Genomic DNA, 22,958 nt, shown 5'->3' on the forward strand with positions numbered 1-22,958 from the left:
TGCCCAAACTGTAGGAAAACAGGAGCATGGGGCAATGATGGAGCATGGCACGGGGCTGCTGAGAGCTGCTTTGCATCCCCCTCCCAGCAACCAGCCCTGGGCAAGGGTCAGATCCAGGTGGACCCCAGGGAACTGCAGAACATCCTGCAGCCCCAGAGCACCTTGTACCTCCAGGTGACCCATGTCCCTACGTCCCCCATGTCCCCAGAGCACCCTGTCTTCAAGAAAAGCCCTCAGAGCAGAGGGTGAAGCTGCTTCACCCCAGGGGCTTCAGGACTCCAGATTTTGCCCCTTCCTTACTATCATAATTAATAGTTCGATAATTAACAGTAAGCAATTGCTCTGCTAGAACCCAGCTGTCCCCTGCCCCACGCAACAGGACTGTGCCCCTGCCCAGTGCCTCAGTGACATAGCTCCAGTGCAATGTCCCAGTTTCCCAGTGCAATATCCTGGTGTCCCAGTGCATTCCCCTGGAGCCCTTGGTATGTGGCCCCAGCACACTGTCCCCATGCCTGGTGCATTGTTGAAGTGCATTGTCCTGATGTCACAGTGTACAGCTCCACTGTCCCCATGAGTGGCCCAGTATCCTGGATGATTTTCCTAGTGCCCCAGAGCATTGCCCTGCCCTGCTGCCCCACTGCATCACCCCACAGGATTGCTGCACTGTCAAGGGCACCTGGCTGCGTGCTCCTGCTGCACAGCCCAGGTGGGCCAGTGCAAGACCCTATGCGCCGTCCCAGTGCACTGTCCCTGTGCATCACCCCGTGCCCTGGTGCAATGTCCTGGAGCATTGCAACACCGTTGGTGCATTGCACCGGAGCACTGTCCTGTTGCACCATCCCACTGCACCATGCCAGTGCACTGTTCCTGTGCACGGGAGCACTGCCCCACTGCACTGTGCTGGAGCACAGCTCAGAGCACAGGTTCATTCTCCTGGTACACTGGTGCACTGTCTCGCTGCGTTACCCAGTGCGCTGCCCCATTGCACTGTTCTTGTGCACTATCCCAGTGCACAGGGTCACTATCACAGGGCACTGGTGCACTATCACTTTGTGCTGTGCCATTGCACTGTGTGGTGCACTGTCCTGGCACTGCCCCGGTGCACAGGGTTACTCTCCCGGTGCATAGTCCCTGGTGCATAGTCCTGGTGCATAGTCCTGGTGCACAGGGTCACTCTCCTGGTGCACTGTCCCAGTGCACACGCTCGTCATCCAGGTGCACGGTCCCAGTGCACGGGCTTGCTGACCCAGTGTCGCAATGCACAGGGTCATGGTCCTGGTGCGCGGGGTCCCGGTCCTGGTGCACAGTTCCAGTGCACAGGGTCCTTGTCCCAGTGCACATGGTCATGGTCCTGGTGCACAGGGTCATGATCCCGGCGCACGGGCTCTCTGTCCCGGTGCACAGGGTCCCGGTACACCTATCGAGCCGCTGGGGGGGACCTCTGCGCTGCAGTACCGCCTGTAGCCCGCAAGGGGGCGTCACGGTGGGACCGGCCCTCGCGCCCCGGCCTGCGGCGCCCTCTACAGCAACCCAGCAGGGGGCGCGCACGCCGCGCCTCACCATTGGCTGCGGCGCAGCGGGACCGAGGGGGCGGGAAAGGGGCAACACCGCCCCCTCGCAAGCGGCACGCTGATTGGGCGCGACGCGGGGGGAGCCGATAGAAGGCTGGCGCTGATTGGCCCCCACTCTCTCCCCTCACGGAGAGAGACACGCAGCGGGGCCGGTGCCAGTGCCGGGGCCGGGGCCGGTGGCGCCGCCATGGAGGAGGCGGGTTGCGGGGCGCAGTTCCGCGCTGCCGTTCAGGTTATCCAAGGGCTGCCCCGAAGCGGTGAGTAGGGGCCGGGAACGGGACCGGTACCGCGGCCACAGCGCCCCGAGCCCGCTCCCGGCTCCGCTGAGGCCGTGTCGCGTCGCAGGTTCGTACCGTCCATCCTATGAGGAAATGCTGCGTTTCTATAGCTACTACAAGCAGGCGACGGCGGGGCACTGCCAAGGCCCAAGGCCCGGCTTTTGGGACCCCATCGGCCGGTACAAGTGGTAAGGCCCCCTCGGGGGGTGGCCCACTTCGGGTCCAGTCCACCCCCTGCTCCCCACCTCACGGCTGCTGTCACCCACAGGGATGCCTGGCACAGCCTGGGGAGGATGTCCAAGGAGGAGGCAATGGCGGCTTATGTGGCTGAGATGAAGAAGGTGGCCCAAAAGGTAAAGGGGAGAGGGAGAGCAGCTGGGCTGGGGTGCTCAGGGGTGCTCGGTGGTGCCCGTCCCAAGCTGCGTCCCTCCCCAGATCATTGACACGGTACCCATGGATGAGATGACAGAGGAGATGTTCAGGTACTTCGAGCCGCTCTATGAGGTGATCCATGACATGCCCCGGCCCCCAGAGACCTTCTTTAAGAAGAAAGGGGGTGAGTGAGAGTCGCTGAGCCCTGCTTGTCCCTGGGGCATCACCTCTGTGCCATCCTCTTCTCTCCTGGCACATCACTCGTGCTGTTCCCTGCTTGCTTCTGCACCGGTACAGCCATCACCCCAGTGCTCTGCGCTCCCCCAGGGCACATCCTTCTGTTACTCCCTGAGGGGGGTGTCCACGTCCCTTCTGACTCCCCTGCTGTGGTGCAGCTGCAGCTGAGCTGCTTGTTTGAGCACGACCACTCAAGTGTCTCTTCAAGTGATAGAGGTGCCTCTTCAGTCTGGGCTTTCTCTGCAAAACTTTGAAGTGAGAACTCGAGATTTGGCTTCCAAATGCCCCTTGGCCCAAATCCCTGTACACAGTAGAGCAGGGGATCGGTTCCCACGGAGCACTGCTGCAGGGAGGCTGTGCTTTGTCTTGGTGCTGGCCCACTTACGGTCAGGGCAGGCTGTGTACAGGGAGCCTGGATCATCTGATGTAAACATCTGAATAGGCTGGCTAGTTTTTGCAGCAGAGTGGATGTGGAGAAACTGGGGTTGAGAAATGGGATTACCGGGACAGCCTTGTGCTAGAGAAGAGTCCTTCCCAGCCTTTTCCATGCCTGTGGCTGCTCAGATACCTCCTCATGCTGGGAGGTATCTGAGAACCTGTCCCACCCCTGGAGCAAGGCAGTCCTCGGTGTATCTGATTTGTGAGAAGCATCCAACGGAGCGAGGGGCTGGTTGTGGTGGTTCAGAAAGGTGTCGGCTACTGCAGAGCAAACCGAACACTGCACATCTGGAGGTCTGGCTGTGCCGCATCTTCAGTAGATTAGCTCAGCAGCAGATGATCTTTCAGGGTATATTCACAGGGAGTGCGTAAGCTGTCAGTGCTTTGCTAATGCTGGAACAGCACTGACAAATAGACTCCCTCCCTGCCTGTCCCCAGGCATCTGTCCTGCACTTGACAGCTACTGTCACCTCCTGCTTCCAACAAGGATGTCAAAAACATGCCTGTAAGGCTTGGCCTCAGGATGGCTGCTCCTTCCTGTGGTACCCCAGCGCTTTTGTTCTCCATTTTGATGCATAATGCTTTTAAAAGGCAAATAGACTTAATTTTTCTCTGGAACATAAAGGCTGGGTCTAAACTCCCACTTGGGAGTGTCGTACTGCATCAGCGTCACTTATAAATGACACAGTCACTTATATCTGAACCTGGTAGCGTCTGTGGAGCAAGTGAGCGCAAAGTGCCTGAAACGCTGGTGTAAACTGCTGAACTTCTTAAGCTGTTGAGTCATTTGTGTTAAAGGTCCTCAAACCCACATATAGATTTTGTGCGGTTGTAGCTTTGTTACTGATAATCCAAAGGAGAAAGGTGATTTTAGACACTGTGGCAGGTGAGAGTGGAGCATGGCAGGTGTGGGGCCCTTGGCAGCTGTGGAGGTTTTTGGGGACAGAGGTGCTGCACGGTGGCACTCTGGGCAGATTTGGTTTTATGTATTTCCAAAGTCAACACACTGTAAAGTGGCACTTGGAACCCAAATCGTGAATGGTTCAGGGTCCCAATGGATTTCCAGTCAGCAGAGCTTTCACCAGCGTCTTCTACGTGTACACCAAGACTCTGAAGCAACTGGGAACCAATAATTAAGCCCTTAATGCATGGGCCTGATGCCATTCGCCAGCCCTGCAGGCACAGGGGGCCCGGTGCTGGAGCCAGGCCTGTCCTGACATGGTGATGTGTGTGGTGACGGGACCCTGCCTGCACCCACCCACCCCTGTGGGTCACAGCACACACACCGAGGAGAGATTTGGGAACGGTGGTGCTCCCTGAGCAGAGCGGCCCTGGCACTGACTCCAGTGCAGGGTGCGGGTTAAACCCGCAGGGAGTTCAGTCACCTGGGCTGGGCTCTGAGGGGTACCACAGCCGTGGGTCTGCTGTAATGATGACGGAGGGTTGGAAATGGTGGAGATGTGCAGGCAGGGCAGCGTTGCCACATCCCTGCCAGGACAGGAGCAGGGAGCAAAGTCCCAGGCTGCTGAAAGTGTGGCAGGGCTTAACCCCACGGACTCCGTGGGGCGGTGGGGAGGGCTGGATCCCTGGGCTGGCAGCTGCCCCAGGCCCTCCCTGGGGTGCTGCTGCCTGCTGGAAGCCATCGCAGGTGATGGCAGCGTGTGCTGCCTAGACAAGGCTGTCCCCAGCCAATGTTTCTTGCATTAGGCTCTGTTAGTTACCGAGGGTGTGCCATGTGCCCTGCCAGGGGACAAGGACGGTGGCCGTCACTCGTTGGTGTTTACCCAGTTGTTGGCCAGTGCTGATCCCTCTGCCTGCTGCTGCAGAGGCTTGGTGGACGGGGGCCAGCAAGACAGCCTGCATGGGGCAGACCCTGCTGACCGTTTGAGTTTGTGTTGATTCCTGGGCCGTTGTCAAACAGAGCCAGCCCCTCTCCATCTCTGCCCGGCATCAGCATGTCCCCCAGCCACTCTGGCAGTGAAGCAGTGCCAAGCCCAGCCTGCAGAGAGCCCGTGCTGCCAGGATCACCTGCAGTGCTTTAATTCTCCTCTGCCCCTTCTCCCTGCAGGCAGCCAGGAGCGGGCAGCAGACCCCAGCCAGGACAGCCCAGAGAGCAGCCCAGCTGCAGAGCGCCCCGAAGACACCCTGCCCAGGGAGCAGCAGAATGGGCAGCACGTGCCAGGTTGGTCTCCCTGGTGTGGCCAGCACCTGGTAGAGACCCTGTGGAGAAGGTGCTGGTGGTAGGGCTGAGCCTCCATCCGCCCACAGAGCTGTTGGCTTCAGGCACCTCTGGTCCAATCCTGCTGGTGTTTCAGGCATTGCCTGAGTCACAGCGAGCTGGAGCTTTTCCTGGGTCTGGCTTTCAGTGCTGTTCTTGATGCCGGGGTAACCCTGGGTGTGTTGGTTTGACTGTTACTCTTACCTGTGCAAAGGGGCCTGATTCTGCTAAACCACAGTGGGAAGCGAGGGTGTTGCCCTGTGGACTGGGACAACATCACCCTGGAAGGTCCATGTTCTGGGAGGGGATGTTCTCCCTCTGCTCAAGCCAAGTCCACCCCTTCCATGGCACTGGGAGCCCCAGTGCCAAGCCCCAGCCCTCCCTGCCTGTGCCGTGGCTGACACCTTGGTCCTGGCTTGTAGAGCCCCTTGTACCCTCACCCACCCACTCCGTGTGCCTGCTTTGAGGGCACACGTGGCTCTCCCACCCCAGAGAGGCCTCTCGCTGTGCCTGGAGTTGGGTAGGGTGCTCTGGGGAGGCGCTCTTCCTGCTGCCATCCTGGCCCTCCCCCAGAGGAGCATATATGGTCACTGAGCAAGTGCCTGTGTCCAGGCCATGCCCTTCCTCCACCCTCGAGTGTGCCGGGGCTGGCAGCACGCAGGGAGCTGGGCACTGTCCCTGCCTGTGCAGTGGGGTGTGCTGCCGTGCTGGTGGCAGTTGGTGTTGTGCAAACAGTCCCCGCTCCCTGCCAGAGCAGCCAGGACCGTGGATCCTGCTGGAGGGGCTCCCCACCATGCCGAGGTTTTGGCTGGCCACCACGGCAGCCCTCTCCCCACATGTGGGCAGAGCAACCCCCCATAAAATGGCACTGTGTCAGGGCATGCCTGCCCGCGAGGGGCTTTGCGACACCGTGGACAGAAGGGGGAATTGGGTCCTTGGATCAGGGCCACAGTCTGGGCAGTAGTAACAGCTGGTTCCTTCCCCCTCTGTGCCTCAGTTTCCTTCTCCTCCTGCCTCACCTTGTGCACGCAGATGCTGCCGTCTTTCCCGCTTGTGGACCTATTGCCTTGTGGCTGCGCTGAGCTTCTGCTGCCCTTCGGACACGGCTGAAACACCTCTGCCCCACCGGTGCTGCCCGCGGCTGAGCCGTGTCCTTCCCTTCCAGGAGGTGGGCTGGCTTCTGCCACCGAGGCACTTGAGGGTAGCCAGGTGACCAGTGACTCCGAGGGGGATGTGTACTGCGATACCCTGGAGCAGATGGAGCCTGAGCAGGTAATGGAGGGCTGGGAAGCGCTGGGGTCCAGCCGCAACACGGCAGAGGCTTTGCCTGCTGCTAGCCCTGCCCTGTCTGCCCTGTACAGGCCGATCTCTCCATAACCTTGGCTCCCCCAGCTCTGCATGCCACTGCTTGGGACCATCCTGGGAGCCTGGTGGGGCTCCCCAAACCCACGGGGCCATCTGGCTGCACCCCTCTGTGCTCTGTGTCCCTCTTGGAGCCAGGTCCCTGTTGCCAAGGGGAGGCTGAGGAGCCCTCTGTGCCCCGGCACCACCCACAGCCGCCCTCAGTCCTGCAGTGTGGCTCTAATAGGGGGCACTGGTGGGCTGCTGAGGCTGAGTGAGGCCAGTAGCCTCCAGCAGGGCTGGTGCGGGGCCCTTGCTTGCACCCCTGGCAGTTGTGGTCTGCTCCCGGCTCCAGGGCAGCGCAGCTGCCACCAGCAGCATTCAGCACTTGCGCTGCTATGGTGCGGCTCAGTGGACCTGGCGGGCAGGAGGGAGGAAACCGCCTGGCTTCTCCCCGGGGCTCTTTCGCCGTCTCCAGCCTGGGCACCTCGCTTCCCTCCGGGGTCCTAGGGCTCTGCAGCCTCCGATACCAAGTGCTGACTGGTGTTGCCAGAGGGATTTGGCTTCGCTCAGCCCCATGCGCCCTCCACCACCAAAAATGCCACCATGGGGCAGGGGGAGAGACACCACCGCCACCCTGACATCACCTGCCGTGCCACCGCAGCCCCCAGGGTGGGGAGCGGGGGTCTCAGGGCCCTTCTTCTTTCCCCTTGCACAGGCTGGGCAGCCGCTGGGTCTCTCCCCAAATGGTGGCCAGGCCAGGCCTGAGCCCCCAGGGCCTCGCAGCGCTGGGCAGGGAGAGCGGCAGGGAAGCAGAAGACTAGAGGGGAGGAGCAGCGCTGGCCTCGCAGCCCCTGGCTCTGAGAGAGGTGGGTGCAGCGTTTGGCTCCTGCGCGCCTTCCTGCTGCTCCCCCCCACCTCCCGGCTAGCAGGGCCAGGCGCCTGGGGGGCTGTGCAGGGGGTGGAGAGGTGAGGGCTGCGACAAGAGGGGACAGCGTTTGGCTCCAGGACCCCGGGTGGGGGTCATTCAGTAGCTGCAAGAAGTCCCGAGCATCTGCTCTCTTCACCCCTTGGTCCCCGAGCAGTTTGGTGTCTTTAGGACGCATGCCCTGCGTTGCCCGTTTCTCACAACGGTGCTAAATGGCCTAAATTTGGAGGATGTTCGACTGGCTCCCCTCTGGTGGGTGGCAGGGGGCACAGACCCCCACCCGGCTGTGCCCAGCGCTTGCCCGTGGCCCCCGCTGCCAGTGTCTGTGCCTAGTGCCTTTGGAGGTGGGTGTGCTGCGGGGGAGCTCACCCTGGAGCGGAGAGGGTGAAGCTGGGCCCTGTGTCCCTGGAGGCGCTGGCCGTGGGGACACCCTGCACCTGCAGTAGCCACCTGCTGCCGCTGGCGTTTGGGGACAGCCAGGCCCCAAGCTGTGCCACTGCAGAGAGGGGACAAGGAGCCTCCTGCCAGCCTCTGCGGCTTTCCCCAGGTGCAGCTGGGGGGGGGGTTCCACCCCTGGGTGGCATTGTCACCCTCACCCGGGGTGGCAGCTGCTGCCTCACCTGGGCACAGCCCACCCATCTCACCCTTATCTTTCCCTGCCGTTAATGTTTCCACAAACACCCCCGAGGCTGCTTGACCTTGGAAGGTACCGATAAAGCCAGGCTGGGCTGGGTGCCGGTGCAGGGGGGCTGGCAACAAGCCCCCGCCCGTCTCCCGCTCGCAGCACAGGTTATCCGGGTGTTTGCCGGGCTGCAGCCGGGCTGGTTTGGGGCCTTTGCTAAACCCGAGGGCCTGGCAGGGAGGCAGCTGCGCAGACAAGGCATCCTGCCGGGCCTTTGGCACCCTGCCCTCGCCAGGTGAAGCGAGGTGACCCACATGCACCGCCGTGCCTGCTGCGTCGGTGGGCTGGAGGTCGGCTGCTGCCATGGGGGGGCATGGTGGCCTGTGTCCCCAGGGACGGGCCTGGTGCCAGCTGGTGGAGGGGGACGTGGGCTGCCGGGCTGGGCTGGGAGCTCCCGGCTCTGCCAGGAGGAGCGGCAGCATGGGCAGGGCTGGCAGCGTGCGGGCAGCCTGTGGTGCGGTGCAGGCAGCTGGTGGGATCCACGGCTCACTGTTGGGTCAACCTGGGGGTCCCAGGGGAGCGTGAGGCGGGGCTCAGCCTGCCCTGCCTGATCCCAGCGGGCAGCACTGCCACACGCGCGCTCTGCCTGCCCTGCCACCCCTGAGCGGTGCCCGTCTTTGTGCCCCGCAGGTCTCTGGCTCACTGGTAGTGGCCCTGAGCTCACCCAGGGGCTGCTGGCGGAGCTGGACGCCCGCGTGGCCAGCACTGTCCAGGCCCTGCAGGACGACATGCGGCAAGTGCTGGAGCGCCTGAGCCAGCTGGAGACACTCACCTCCGCGCAGGTACGTGCTGTGCGGGGAGCTGCTGCGCGCCGATGCTGGCTGGCAGGGCCGCCGTGCCCACGCCCGTGTAGGCCGGGCTGTCGGGGCTTGGCTCTGGGCCCTGCAAACAGGCAGCCTGGGGTAGCCCAGGCGTGGAGGGACCTGGGGGTTTGGTGCCACATCCCGGCGGGGCGGAGGCTGGTGCTGCTCTGATCCACCCCGAGGTGCAGCCAGGGAGCTGAGGTGCAGGCAGAGAGCCGCTGCCTCTGTCATTCCCATTGCCCCCGGCGTCCGCGCCTGGCCAGACCCCTTGCAGAAGCCCTGAGCAGGCTCGCTTCTGCCCGCTCCTTCCCTCTCACGGGGACATGGGGGCTGGAAAGGGGTGCCCAGCCCCACCTGCACCCCAAACTCTCTCTTTCACAGGGGGACGCAGCTGGGACTGACACTGGCCAGCCGCTTGCTCCACAGGTGAGTCGGAGGGGGGAGGCAGTGTTGCGGGGTGGCCCTGCTGCCCCACGGGGCCAGGAGTCACGGTGAGGCAAGGCAGGTTGGGGAAGGGTCCCTCAGCTGGGGCGCAGGTGACGTCCCTGGGGACGTGTCCCCATTGTCCAGGCACCAGGGGCGACTCTGTTGATGCAGGACCTCCACAGGATGACAGATGTGACAAGAACTGCCGGGCTGTGACAGTGGCCTGCTGCTGCCTGCCTTTCAGCAGAGGGCTAGGAGAGTGTGTGGTCACACCGGTGACACTTTTGTCCCCTTCCCCACGCTACCTCTGTCTGTCTCCTCACCAGGCAATGTCCTCGTGGCCCCTGACGGTCTCCCCACGCACCCTGCTCTTCCTCATCACCTGGCCCTTCGTCACCCAGTGGCTGCTGCGCCACTGGCAGGGCAGGAAGAGGTGACCACTTCGTTGTTGCCGCCGCCGCTGGCCCTGGGACAGGGCGCAGGACAGCCCTGCCAGGTTGCCACCACTGCTCCTTCCCCATTCTGCTTAGCACGAGCTGGGGAAGCACCACAGGATCAACGAGGGAATCGCCTCGCGCAACCACAGGATCTCCTGTGGGCCAGGACCCCAGCCCCGAGGAGGGGGGGGAGCCACCGTGTGCCGCCAATTGCCACTGTCACTCTCAGGGTCTCGCCAGCCCCACCAGCACGGCGAAGGGACCAGCCACCTGCGGGGAGCGGGGCGTGGGATTGCCCCGATGGGATCCCTGGGGATCCCCTTGCTACCACACACCGAGGGACTGGCTGCCTGCTGCCACCGTGGGCCCAGTGCTGGGTGGGGGGCAGGGGACAGCAACCGCGGCCCCCCCCAGGGACCGGTTCCATGCAGTGCTTGAACATCTGAACCTGCCAGAATTAAAGTCGCCTTTTCAGTTCAGCCCCAGCTGCGCTGCTGCAGGGAGGGGACAGCTGTCACCAGGGCCACGCCGGTGTCCCGGCACTGGGCAGAGGGGCATGGTGGCAGCTGGCAGGACAGGGCAGCTGCCAGGTCCTTGCTGCGGGGGGGAGGCTGTCCCCAGACCCCAGCCTTCTCTTTCCCACACGGGGTCCCATCCCATTCTTGGGGTCCCCACCACCACACGGGGCTGATGGCAGTGCCGCCGCGGGGAGGGCGGCCATGGGCATCTGCCGGCACCCAGCACAGGCAGGAGCTGCCAGCCCGAGGCCTCCAGCGCTGCCAGGGCCCGGGTGACCCGGCGAGGGGGGGCGCTGCCACCGGGGCACCCACCGCCCAAACGAGCCAGAGGGCCGGGGTTGGGCTGGGGGGCTCCTGGGACCCTCCCTCGCCCCACAGCACCTGCTTCCCCTGCTGCCTATTGCTGAGAGGGCCCAGCTGGTGCGGGGGGGTGGCCAGGGCAGGGCCCCCAGCGCCGTGCCGCTGCCACAGCGGGTAACACATACACACCCCCGCTCCCCGGCCACAGAGCCCCCTGCCCTGCCCGGGGGTCCCCAGGTCGTCTGTCCCACCGGGTGGCCACCCCACATGGGCCCCCACCGTGGGTCCTACCCTACAGCCCCGCCACGAGGCCGTGGCCCCCACGGCTGGCCGTCCCTTCCCCCCCCCCCCCCCCCGCCAGGCGCGGAGTGGGTAGGCCCCGGACCAGGCCCTGGGCCACCCTACCGCCGCCCCTGGATAAAAGGGACGCAGCGCCTTTAAGGAGGGTCTTCTTTCCGTTCAGGTTTGTTTACATCTCCCTCCGCGCGGCTGCAGAGGACGCCGCACCAGCGCAGCCCCGGGATTCCTCCGCCATCCCCCTCGCCCGCCAGCCCCCCTCGCCCGCCAGCCTCGTCGCCCCCCCGGGGCCGCCCCCCCTCCTGGTCCTTTGCAGCCCTCGCGGCCGGGGACGACATTGCGGGCACGGGGGGCTGCAGCATACGCAGCACGGTCCCGTAGCCCGTAGGCCCCTCCGCGGCGCGGGGACTCTTTTCGGGTCGCCCCACGGGCTGGCCGCGGGGGGGGGGGCGGGGGCGCTGCCCTCGGCGCAGCCCTGAAGGTCGCGGGGCGCGCGCGGCCCCGCGCATGGGAGCGCCCCTCCACGCATGGTACGGCCCGTCCCCGCCCCGTCCCCCTCGGATTGGCGGCGCCTCGCTCGAGTGACGTCCGACCTGGCCAGTCGCGACCCGCCTCCTGCAGCGGCAAGGCGGCGGGTCCAGGGACGGTCCCGCCTCCCGAGCCCTCCGATTGGTCGCGGGGCGGCCCCTCCCGCGCTCGGAGAGCCGTTGCGGCGGCGGCGGGGGCGGGATGCTGCGGGGCCCGGCGTGCGGCGGGGCGGGGCGGGCAGCGCGCGTGCGCGGGGCGGGGCTGGACGCGCGCCGGTACATAAGGCGGGGGCGCGGGCGGGGAGCGGCAGTCGGGAGGCGGCGGCGGCAGCGGCGGGTGGGAGCGCGGGGTGGGGCGTGGCGGGGGGGGGGGAGGTAGCGGCGGCGGCGCGTGCCATGCGCGCGGGGGGGCGGGCCCGGCGGCGTTAACCCCTCCGCGGCCGGCTGCGGTAAGCGCCGGGGGCTTCGGCCCCGCGTCATGGCCCGGGCGGCCTGAGGAGGAGCGGTGGGAGGGGCGGCCCCATGCGCTGAGGGTAGCGCCTGTGCCCCGAGGGAGCGGAGCCCAGCGCCATGGCCGACGCGGCGCCCGCTGAGCCAGAACCGGAGCAGGAGCCCCAGTGCGAACCAGAGCCCCGCGGCGACCCCCCGCCGGAGCCCAAGCGCGGCGACGCGGCCGACGGCGAGACCGGGCGGCTGCCACCCCCCGGGGCGGAGGAGGCGGCGGCGGCGGGCGGCGCCGAGGGGCGGCCGGTGGCGGGCGGAGCGGCGCGTCCCGGCCTGGGCCCGCGGTTCCGGTCGTCGGTGGGTCGCACCGAGGAGTGGCCGGTGAAGAAGAAGCACCGCCGGCGGCCATCGAAGAAGAAGCGGCGCTGGAAGCCCTACTCGAAGCTGAGCTGGGAGGAGAAGCAGCAGTTCGACGAGCGGCAGAGCCTCCGCGCTTCCCGGCTGCGCGCCGAGATGTTCGCCAAGGGGCAGCCGGTGGCCCCCTACAACACCACGCAGTTCCTGATGGAGGACCACGACCAGGAGGAGCCCGACCTGAAGACGGGGCTCTACCCGCGTCGGGCGGCCGCAAAGTCGGACGACACGAGCGAGGAGGATTTCCTGGAGGAGGCGGCGGAGGAGGACGGGGGCAGCGACGGGATGGGGGGGGACGGCAGCGAGTTTCTGCAGCGGGACTTCTCGGAGACGTACGAGCGGTACCATGTGGAGAGCCTGCAGAACATGAGCAAGCAGGAGCTGGTGAAGGAGTACCTGGAGCTGGAGAAATGCCTCTCCCGCATGGAAGAGGAGAACAACCGGCTGAGGATGGAGAGCAAAAAACACGGGGGGGAAGCAGCGGAGATGGCCCGGGTGCGGCAGCTGGAGCTGGAGGTGGACAGGTTGCGAGCCGAGAACCTGCAGCTGTTGAAGGAGAAGGACCTGCCCGGGCAGGAGAAAGGCCCCTGCCAGCTGGGGGAGTGACACTGGGGCGGGGGGGCACGGGGGGGCTTTTTACAGTGGTGGGGTGTAACATTCTATACATCTGTACAGAGACGCCGCGGACCCTTTTTAACGGGAATAAAGCGCAGCTGGGGAGCGGGGCTGGGCGCTGCCGGGGCCTCCCCCCCTTTTTTAGGTGGCTGTGATGGGGCAAGGGGGGGTTTGATGTATTGGTGATACTTGGTTTATTATTTTTTTTTTGTCTTAAAAAAAAAAAAATCCCCAGGAAAGCTGTAAATTGGCCAAAACTGACTATAAAAAAAATTACAGAGGTCTAATAAATTTAATTACTTGTAACTGTAATGGTTTTAGTGTGATTTCTAGAAAATATTCAGAATGGCATTCCAGCAGGGAATACATTTTGAATTATTTTCATGATGTTTTAACTGGTCTGGGCTGTTGTTACATTTCAGCTAGCTGTAATTCCCCTGCTTAACCATTTTTGTTACTCTTTCTCTTCCCCCCCCCCCCCTTCCCCCCTCCTTTGAGTCTAATCCTGCTCAATGAGCTGAAATAGTTAAAAATTACCTGGAGGAGGGTAACAGCTCTCAGTATGTTGTGTGGAACAGACACTGCTTATACCTCGCTAATGTATTAGTAAGCTCAAGTGTAGCTGTTTGCCCAGAGGCTGCTGGAACTTCACTTGTTTCCTCCCAGGTGAGTAGGAACCCAGGTCAGTTAACTGAGATCTGGGCAAAAACTGCCTAAAAACATACTTTGAGGGGAAAACCTTTAAAAGTTTTGGAGCAGCTCAGGGAAAAGTTTTGGTAGTCGGCGCTTGGTGTCTGAAATGGCTGACTAGGAGTGATCGGTGGAAGGCAAACGTGATGGCTCAACCTTTTGCTTCCCCGCTGCCGTACCTGAGAGGGGAAGGGAGAAAGAAGCAGAAGCTCCTGGCAGCTCTGTGGTCTAGTAAGGTTTTTTTTTTGTGGGGGGGAAACAGGTAAATTAAAGGGCAAATTAATGGAGCAGTCCAAGCCTGCTCTGGTTTGTGGTATCATCGAAGGCCACCAGGCTCAAGATTGAGAGCGTACATTAACGAGTGGAACCTGGAGAGCAGAGGGCAGCTCCCCCCAGGCTACAGCAGGGGAAAACCAGCCAGTTATTTAAAAAATAATTAAATAAATAAATTGGGGGGGGGGGGGCCAGTTGTAGGGGAGGAGGAGACGAAGGTGTCCCCAGCGCTGCTGTGCTGTGCTCGCAGGCAGCACAGGTGGGTCTGGCTGTGGTTGGGGGGATTCAAGTGGCCGCAGCCAAGGGGCTCGGCTTCAAGGCTTGTGCCGGGTTAACGTGAGCCTGGCACAACCCCGTGAGCTGCTCCGGGGCACTGGCTGGCATCAGTGGGGAGGAAAAAAGGAAACTACTGGAGGGCTACTTGCGCAAGAGCCCGGTAGCCACCCGCACTCCCTTCCCCTCTGCCATGACATCATCCGGCAGAGCCCGCGCCCGGTGCGGCTGCGGAGGGAGGCAGCGCCGCGCCGCCCCGAGCCACACCGGCGGCAAGGCTCGGTGAGAGGCAACGAGCTCAGGATCTCACTGCCTGGGAAGTGTGGCTCCCAAGCCCGAGTCCTCCTCGCTCATCCCAGGCGGATCTTTCCAGCGATTTGTTTCCCCCCCCAAGCGACTCCCTAGAGACAGCTGTGCTGCCGTGACCTGCGTTCTCTTCTGGGGCACGACAGCCACAGCCGCGCAGCCGATGGCACCGACTCCGGCAGCGGGTGCTGCACTTCATGACTATCATGACATGTAGTTCTTAGCACCTGGTTAATGTGAAAAACTTAACGCAAATAAGTATTATTAGTCAAATGTGGCACGATGGCCGTTACCCAGTTTAGCGCAACCACAGGGTTTGCCCTCCCAACTACTTACCCCAAATTTGTCATGTTCAACTCCCAGGAATAAATCTTTTGAGTTACCTCAACAAATGCTTTAACAAATAGAAAAGCAAAACAAACCCTAAAAGCACTGTAACGATCAACTCTTCCACCTGTTCTTGACTCCGCCAACTTTTCCTACTTTATTCCGTGCTCTGTTTTAATGAAAATGAGGCTTCATACGAACCAGGTTACCCCTGATCCTGCTTCAGGTGTTTCAGAACGGCATGTCTCCTCGCAAGGCCTCATTCCAGCTCCCGCGTCCAAACCTCCTGGCAGACACCGGCTGACAGCATTCGGGGACCTTTGAAACTTCCGAGTGGATCAGTAACGGATGGGGAGCTCGTCTGTGCTTCGCCTGCCCTGCCGAGGGGAGAGCTTGCCCTCCTGAGCCTTCCCGTGAGCGCTGGAGCTGGACTTGGAGCCGGTCTGGAGGAGATGAGCTCACTGCAGCTCAGCTGTTCAAGAGGAACAAATAAAAATCTTGGAGCTCACCGGAGATAAATGCGCACTTTATCACAGCACTGGCTGTGATGTGGTATCAAAGGGCTGCAATTAGTCCCTCCTGACAAGAAGGCAGCGCGCCGTCTTAACTAGTTGAGGGCAATACCTCCCTGGAGGGCAAGACAGCCGTGCCTGCCAAACCTTTGAAGCACATCCTTTCTCTCGTTGCCACCACTTTGGTCTTTCTCAGGTTATTTGAGCCAACTGGCCTTTATTCTGGCTCCTCTGGCAAGCCCAGGAACGCCGCTGGCATGGCAGCACCCCTCCGATCTCCCCGAACGGGCTGTGCCTTGGCACGGAGCCCGTGGTGGCAGGACTCTGCCTGTTGGAGCTCGACGGCTTGCTGTCGCTCCGCCGGCTGCGGCAGGAGGACACCACCACCGCCAGCTTTGTGGCAACTGGCCTCGGAAACGTGAGGCATCGAGATCCCCTTGGTTAAAGGGCTTTCACAGTTCCTCCCGCTTGCTGGGGAAAGGCCCATTTTTGTCCCGGGGAGAGGCAGAAATTACTGCACTAATGCAAAAGAAAAGGGGACTAAAACATCCCACCTGCAGTTACAGCCATTCTTCTTCAAGGCAGAGGCCAAGCACGGTTCCCTGAAAACACTGCTTGCTGCAAAAAAAAATAAAAAAAGAGGAAGTAGTCCATCTTAACAGCTCCTTAATGCTGCACCCTTGGTGTGAAGTGAAACCTGAATCCTGCCCCTCGACGCTGCCGGCTGAAGGGAGCTCTGAAGGGCGCGCGCAGCCTGCCATCCTTTCCTCACCAGCTGGAGAGGTTTCAGAGCGGGCTGCCGGTACCCACCAGCACGGCAGTTCGGCCCTGAAGTCCATTCCACCCGGCCTGTTGGCATTCCAGGCTTTATACAGCAGGGACGTGGTGCTGACAAGAATGCTGTTGTCCCGCCTGCGAGTTAACTTGCGCTAACTGCATTTCATTTTGTTACCTTTACGTTCTGAGGATATACTTACACAGCTGTTCACCATATCCTGGCCTGCAAGATAAGTGGCATTTTGTTAAAAAAGGAGGAGGATCTGTGGCACAGTAAGCCCTGCACACGGAAAAGGTTTTATAGCACTTGCTGCTGAGGCCGTTGCTGAAAAGCTGGCAGGTTTTGGTTCATCTGCAACATACCAAACCCTGGCTGTTAGGGTCAGGCCTTTCACGTTCGCTCCTTTCCTGCTCCCACCCTACAAAAAAACCCCTCCAACAACCCCAGTAGGTGCAAGGCATGCAGCCTGAACTAAGCGTAACCCCAATTAGTTTGGCAAAACCAACTTGAAATTACATCTTCAGCTGTCATGCACATTTGAGAGACGCATAACAATAAACCACCCAGCTTTGGAAATGCAGCAGTTCAGAAAACGATGAAGCTTTGGAGTTCAGAACCTAATAAAGCAACATGGGGGTCAAAAATGGTCAGCAGCGTCATAACAACAAAGCACCTTCTTCAAAAAAAGAACACCAAGTGCACAGATGTAAAGTAATACGTTTTTTTAACTGGAAGAGTGCACATTTGACAGCATAATCTGCACTTACATCAGAAGCTTCAAAAATCTCACTGTTTTACATCTAAACCAAGTCACATTAATACCAGGGGATGAGCTGGCATTATCTGCCTTTCACAGAGGGAAGAAAATGTGGCAGAGTCACTTGCTTAAAGAAACCCAGCCTGCAACACAACCAGGAACTCAACCCAGACTCACCGGCTGCGCCAAACCTCACCACTCATCTGGGAACCGAGCGCAGAGGCTGCTGTCAGCTCCAAAACTCCCCAGCGCCAAGTACTTAACAATAATAAAAATAAAAGCGTGCTTTTTTTTAAAAAAAAAAAAAAAAACCAAACCAAACCAGGCCTTTTTTGACTTTGCACAGGAAAAAAACCCAAAACACCCAAACCCAGTTATTTCCACAGCCCTCATTGCCACCAGCCAGAGGAGCGGCATTTATAACTCAAAGACAAGGTTCACTCCAGTTTATTATCAGCTTGAAAAGTTACCCCCTCGGCCCCAGCAACACGCAAACGCTTTTGTTTTTAAGTCTCTCCAAGCACCACAGTGGTATTTGCTGCCTCGGTTAGACAGCAGCAGGCAAGGGGAGGCCATATTAACTGCGATCCACTGGATCTGGCCGGGGAGAACCCCCTCCAGGAATCTAGCTGTGGTTTGGCTTAAATGTGTGAAACAAAGGATTAAATTTGAGGGATTGTTTTTTTTCCCCGTCACAGTGTATTAAAAGAGTATTACGCGATGGCACGGCAGACAAGCAGCTTTCAGCCCTCCAGTAAACATGTTTGACCCTAACTCGAATTTCACTTTCAATATAAAACTACGCGGTTCTTCCCCACTTTGCTCCTAACGGGGGTCAATCAGAGACCCGCCGCACAGGGAGCTCGGGTTGCGGCTGCCAAGCAATACCCAAATATGCTTTAACGCGGGTTTTGGTAAAAATTAAAAATACGCCCCCAGCCCAGCATCACAGGTGAGTGGAGCCACGACGTGCACCCCGCGGAGGCCGAGGCGGGCGGGCCGAGCCTCCCCCCCGCCGCACCACGCACTCGGACCGCGGGAGGAGCCGCGGCAGCCCCGGGCGAGGCCCCGGCGCCGGTCCGAGCCTCTGCCGGCTCCGGACGAGGCGCTGCGGGTAGGGGATGCCCCCCCCCCCCCCCCGTCCCCCCGAGCCCCGTCGGAGGAGCAGCCGGGCGGGCGCGGCGCCGCCCCCCACCTCAGGGCCGGCGGGGAGCCCCGCGCTCGGCTCCCGGGGAAAGGGAGGCCCGGCCGGGCCGGACCGCCCCGCGCTCCCGGCTCGGCGCCGCGGAAAGTCCCCCCGCCGCTCTCCGGTCGCTTCCCAGCCCCGCCGCGCCGCGCACCCCCGCCTCCGCGGCAGGCAGCGAGGCCCGAAGCCGGCCTCCACACACACAAAATGGCGGCCAGAGAGCCCCCACCGCCCGCTCGGCCGCCATAGCCGGCGCCTCAGCCCTGCCGCTCCTCCACCAATCAGATGCCGCCCTGCCTCTGCTTGACGGCTTGGCGAAGCCAATAGCAACGAGAGTCGTAGAGGAAGAGGAGGGACGCGCTCCTGCCGCGGGGTCTCATGGGAGATGTAGTCTAGTGCGGCGGCGGGGCGGCGCGGAGGAGGCCGCCGCGGACTCGCTGTCCCTTGATGCGCAGCGCCCCGGCAGCGCCTCATCCGGGGCCGCCCTGGGGCCGGGCCCGGGGGCCGAGGGGCACCCGGTCGGTACTGATCCCCCCCGCCGGCTCGGGTCGGTGTTGAGCCCCCCGCCGGCCCTGACGTCTTGGCGTGCCGCAGGGACCGGGCGCTGCGGGTCCTCGCCGGGCTCCCCGAGCCCCTCGGCGGGGGGCAGCGCCTCGGTTGGGCGGTCAGGGCCCGTCGGCCTCCGGGCCGGGCCGGAGATGCTGAAATGCGGCCCTAGGCGCTGCGCGACCCGGCGGGGGCTCTGGGGACCGAGGCCTCGCCCAGGCGGGCGGGGGGCGGCGGCTGCGGGAAGATGCCCGGCTCGCCGCGGGGGACCCGGGCTCCGAGGGAGGGTGCCCGACTCTAGGCCCGGCCTGCTTCAGCCGCCTGGCGCTTAACCCTTTGGTGCCTCTCTCCTGCCCCAGGGCCGTTCCGTGATGGCAGTGAGCAGACGGCGCTCCCCGTGAGGAACGTGGCCCCTCCAGCCGCACGGCGAGAGCGCGGCGCTCTCGGGAAGTGGCTCTTCTCACCCCGAATTGCCTCTCCCCTGATCCAGCTCTGCCACCTCCTCCCAGGGTGAGCCCAGGCTCCATCTTGGATCTGAAGAAGAGCGACCCAAAGAGCACAGTCGATGAGCTTTTACAAATGGCTCACTCGAGTTTTTTCTAAAGCCTCCATTCTTGCCTCTGGCACGTGTAACGCTCCTCGCAGGCGGCCTCGATGGCGGAGCTGTGAGCGCTGCGGATGGGGTTTTCAGTCTGCAAGTATGTAAGGGAATAATGTGTATTTGGGGGATCAGGATGCGTAAAAGGCAAAAGTAAGCAATAAATTTTGCATAAAGGTAAAAAAATAATAAAAAAGGACTCTCCATATGAAGCCAGGCGCCTTGGACTTTCCTCTCTTGGAGGAAAGTGTGAGGCAGGCAGGGCCCAGGCCGTGTCCTGGTGTGATTTTGGGAAGAACGATGCAGGGAATCAGTCTGTGCAGCCACTCAAAGCGTTTTGAATCAGGTTCTTCTGTTACAAAAAGACAAAAGAGGTTTTTTTTCTGGGCTGGTAAACCCCAAAATGACATACTCACCCCGCCATATCTATGATTTTATTGAGAATGGGGGCTAATTGTGCTGGGGTTTCTGGCTGGGGGGTTGGTGTTGGAAATGGCCTGGATGTTCCTGAATGGGAAGGGGGATGGGGCGGTGTAAAATGGGCCAAATCTTGGGATTTGGGTGGGGAGGAAGAAGACTGTCCTCTCCCTCTGACTGTCACAGTGTGACCCTGCTGTAGACCCGGGGGGGGGGTGGGGCGGGGGCAGTGGAGGACAGAGACCCAGAGGGCTGTGAAGGAGCTGGTGACTTTGGTGACACGTCCTGGGGAGGGAGCTCTGTGGCATCACCCCTGGCATGGGACCAGGTGCCCCCAGCCCCTTGGGGATCCCTCCTGTCCCCGACAGGCACGGTGCCAGCGAGGCAGTGTCAGGCTGTGCTGGAGGTGCAGGCAAGGCTGTCAGCCAGCGAGAGGCCTGGGCGTGCTTAGGTCTGCAGTGGTGGCAGTGGCAAGGGCTGACACGGTGCCAGGGAGTAGGCGGGGCCCTGGCACACCTCCTTGCCTCCTCTGGAGGGTTTTGTCCCTGTCCCTTCCCTGTCTGGGAGATGTTGGGATCTCCATGGGGCAGAGCCATGCTCCCTGGGATGCTCCTCAGACAGTCATTGCTTCTTACACCCCCTTGGCACACTCTGAGCTCACAGTGAGAGGCTGAATGCACTCTTCGTGCCAGCCCATGCCTACAAGCTGGAGGACCACCCTTCTTGTTTTTTTTTCTGTCAGGAGTGAAGTTTCAGTAGCTATAACACCAGCAACTCAAGGACACAACAGTCCCCAACTAGTGCCAATGGCGTTTGTCTCCCTGCATGTCCCATTTCCCGGGTTTTCGTGCCTTTGGAGGGTCAGAGCCCAACAACAGCCCCCTCGCTCACAGTTGTCCATGCCATGGACCCCCCCTGCCTGCTCCTGCTGTTGCCCAAAGCAGCATGCAAGGCGGGGACAGGGACACCAAGGGGTTTGCAGGAACAGGGGAACAGCCTGGCGTGTTGATAACCCACACCTCCTGCAGAGTTGAACTTATCTTTCAGCCTGTAGCCATCTTGGCACAGCTGAGCCACACATGCACGTGTGCTGAGTCAGCCAGCGCTCGGCTCCAGCCCCTTGGTCACTCTGTACACTGTGTATCTAATGGCAGGAGTGATGGCAAAGCTCTCTGAGGTCACCATGTGTGATCATTTTTTGGCCCGTAGGGTTGCTGTAGGGATCTGGAGGCAATCCTGCTCCCCAGGCTGCTCCATGAAAACGCTGTCAGTCCCATCCCTGAGCTGCATCACTTTCCCTGGACTGGAGGAACAGGTTCAAGGTCCCAGCGGTGCTGGGGCTCAAAGGCTGCGCAGAGGAACTGGAGAATCTAGCAGCCAACCCCACACAGGGACAGGCTGATCCCCAAGCAGCTGGTGCTGGAGGTTTTTTGTGGTTTATAGCTCTGGGTTGATTTTTTTCCCCATGTATTTGGGTCGTTTCCAGCGATGTTTTAGCCTCCTCACCCCAGTGTGTCCGGCTGAGCATGACCAGCCAGGTCTGGGGGCAGCCATCACCCTGTCTGCCACCCATGGGTCCTCCCGCTTTTCGTGGCACCCAAAAGCCTGGGTGTCGTGATCCTTTCCGCACCTCTCAGGAATATTTTGGGGGCACTGGGTGTTGTTTCTATAACCCTGATCTTGCAGAACCGGCCTCCTGCAGGGTGGCAGACCCAGCTGGGTTTGCCCCCCGCCTCTGGGCAGGCTTTGCAGGGAAAGAAATGCTGTGGGGCTGGATTTAAACCGGTGACATGGCAATATGTCTCCTTCCAGAGCAATTTTGGGTCTGACTTGCAGTCAGAGCGGGATTTATCATGGGATGGTGCTGCCTCGGATGAAGCAGGGTGGCTGCTAGGCTGGATGGGGCAGGGAGCTGCTTGTTGGGACCAGCCTGAGCTTGAGCAAAGCCTTTAGTGGCTGGGGTGGAGCGAAGGGAGCCTAGTCCTGGTGACTCAGCTGTGCCCAGCCGCCAGTCCAGCGCCAGCCACCCCCAGTGAGCCCCTCCTGGCACTGGCACAGGTGAACGGAGCTGTGGGCAAGTGCTGCAGCTGGGGAGCCGGTGGCATGGCCAGGATGCGCTGTGACCACACTGCCTGCCCTGCCTCCACGCTGCTGTTGGGAGCCCTGGGCTGCCCTCGTGTCCCCCAGCACTGTCCCCAGGGCACCCAAAAGCCCAGCCTGGAACCCTGCTGTCACCTTGTGCGCTTTGCTTTGCTCTGTTTCTCTCTTCAGGCTGAAGCTGATGTGAAACCTCCCTCGGCATCGGCACGGGGTTCCTGTCTGCTTCCACCCAGTGCCCAGCACCTGCCGCCCACCACTCAGCACCCACCACTCACCATCCCAGCTCCCAGCGTCCAGCTCTCCAGCTCCCCAGCACATGGCTCCCAGCATCCCAGCACTCCCAGCACCCATCTCCCCAGCTGCCAGTGCTCCCAGCACCCAGCAATCCCAGCACCCATCTCCCAGCATCCCAGTGCTCCCAGCACCCATCTCCCAGCATCCCAGTGCTCCCAGCACCCATCTCCCAGCATTCCAGCACCCCAGCATCCCAACACTCCCAGCACCCATCGCCAGTGCTCCCAGCGCTCTTAGCACGCCCAGCACCCATCTCCCAGCATCCCAGCGCTCCCTGCACTCCCAATACCCATCTCCCAGCATCCCAGCGCTCCCAGTACAAACCTGCTCCCCGCCCCGGCCCGAGCGCCGCGGGGCCCCAGAGCCGGCCCTGCGCGCCCCTGCCTGGCCCCGCCCCCAGCGCGTGCGCAGCCGGCCCCGCCCACAAGCTGCACACCCCCTGCCCGTGTCCCCCAATGTCCCCAAGTCCCTCGGTGTCCCCGTGTACCCTGAGTTCTACCCACGTCCCCTGTGTGCCCTCCCCGGCCCTCTGTCCCCCCGGTGTCCCCGGACCCTCCCACGTCCCCGTGGCTTCCACGTGCCCCTGTCCCTGGTGTCCCACATGTTCCTCCCGTCTCCTGTGTCCCCTGTGTCTTCTGCATCCCCCCCAACTGCCCTCCATGACCCCTGTGGTTCCCATGTCCTCCCCCCATCCCTGATGTCCCCTGCCCCTCCTGTGTCGCCTCCATGTTCTCCTCACATCCTCTGAGTGCCCCCCTGCGTCCCCAGGTCCCCTGTGTCCCTCATGCCCTCCATGTCCCCCCAGGTCCCCCGTGCACTCCATGTCCTCCATGTGCCCCCAGCTCCCCTGTGCCCCTCCTCTGCCCTTCTGCCGTGTCCCCATGCCCTACATACACCCATGTCCCCCATGTCCTCTGTATCACCACGTCACCCATGTCCCCACACGCCTGGCCCTGCTGCACACGCCAAGTGTTGCATCCCCAGATGACGGGGAGCAGGGACAGTGTCCCCCTGGGGTCATCAAGCCCATTCCTCAGGCACAATGGGATCATGGA

The 22,958-nt window shown here is 61.9% G+C and overlaps 2 protein-coding genes and 1 long non-coding RNA gene across 5 annotated transcripts; all 3 read left to right on the plus strand.

Moving 5' to 3' along the window:
• Nucleotides 1-1,693: 1,693 nt before the first annotated feature.
• Nucleotides 1,694-10,210, plus strand: ACBD4 (acyl-CoA binding domain containing 4). Of its 3 annotated transcripts, XM_056362191.1 has the most exons (10): nucleotides 1,694-1,828; nucleotides 1,917-2,037; nucleotides 2,118-2,202; nucleotides 2,285-2,405; nucleotides 4,965-5,078; nucleotides 6,280-6,386; nucleotides 7,174-7,324; nucleotides 8,696-8,847; nucleotides 9,250-9,294; nucleotides 9,621-10,210. In XM_056362191.1, exons 1-10 carry the CDS (start codon nucleotides 1,759-1,761, stop codon nucleotides 9,729-9,731), a joined length of 1,077 nt encoding a protein of 358 aa, XP_056218166.1. In that variant the 5' UTR covers nucleotides 1,694-1,758; the 3' UTR covers nucleotides 9,732-10,210. The 3 variants fall into 3 exon arrangements, with proteins under 3 accessions (XP_056218166.1, XP_056218168.1, XP_056218169.1); XM_056362193.1 differs by lacking the exon at nucleotides 4,965-5,078; XM_056362194.1 differs by lacking the exons at nucleotides 6,280-6,386; nucleotides 7,174-7,324.
• A 1,512-nt stretch (nucleotides 10,211-11,722) lies between these two features.
• HEXIM1 (HEXIM P-TEFb complex subunit 1) lies at nucleotides 11,723-13,152 on the plus strand. Its single transcript, XM_056362484.1, has one exon. The coding sequence runs from the start codon at nucleotides 11,944-11,946 to the stop codon at nucleotides 12,835-12,837; it is 894 nt and encodes a 297-aa protein (XP_056218459.1). The 5' UTR covers nucleotides 11,723-11,943; the 3' UTR covers nucleotides 12,838-13,152.
• Nucleotides 13,153-18,107: 4,955 nt separating this feature from the next.
• On the plus strand, nucleotides 18,108-19,308 carry LOC130160185 (uncharacterized). Its single transcript, XR_008825955.1, has 2 exons — nucleotides 18,108-18,495; nucleotides 18,854-19,308. It is a non-coding gene; the product is annotated as an uncharacterized LOC130160185 (long non-coding RNA).
• Nucleotides 19,309-22,958: the final 3,650 nt, after the last annotated feature.

This window comes from Falco biarmicus, chromosome 17 (genome assembly GCF_023638135.1).
Source record: "Falco biarmicus isolate bFalBia1 chromosome 17, bFalBia1.pri, whole genome shotgun sequence".
Classification (NCBI taxonomy): Eukaryota; Metazoa; Chordata; class Aves; order Falconiformes; family Falconidae; genus Falco; species Falco biarmicus.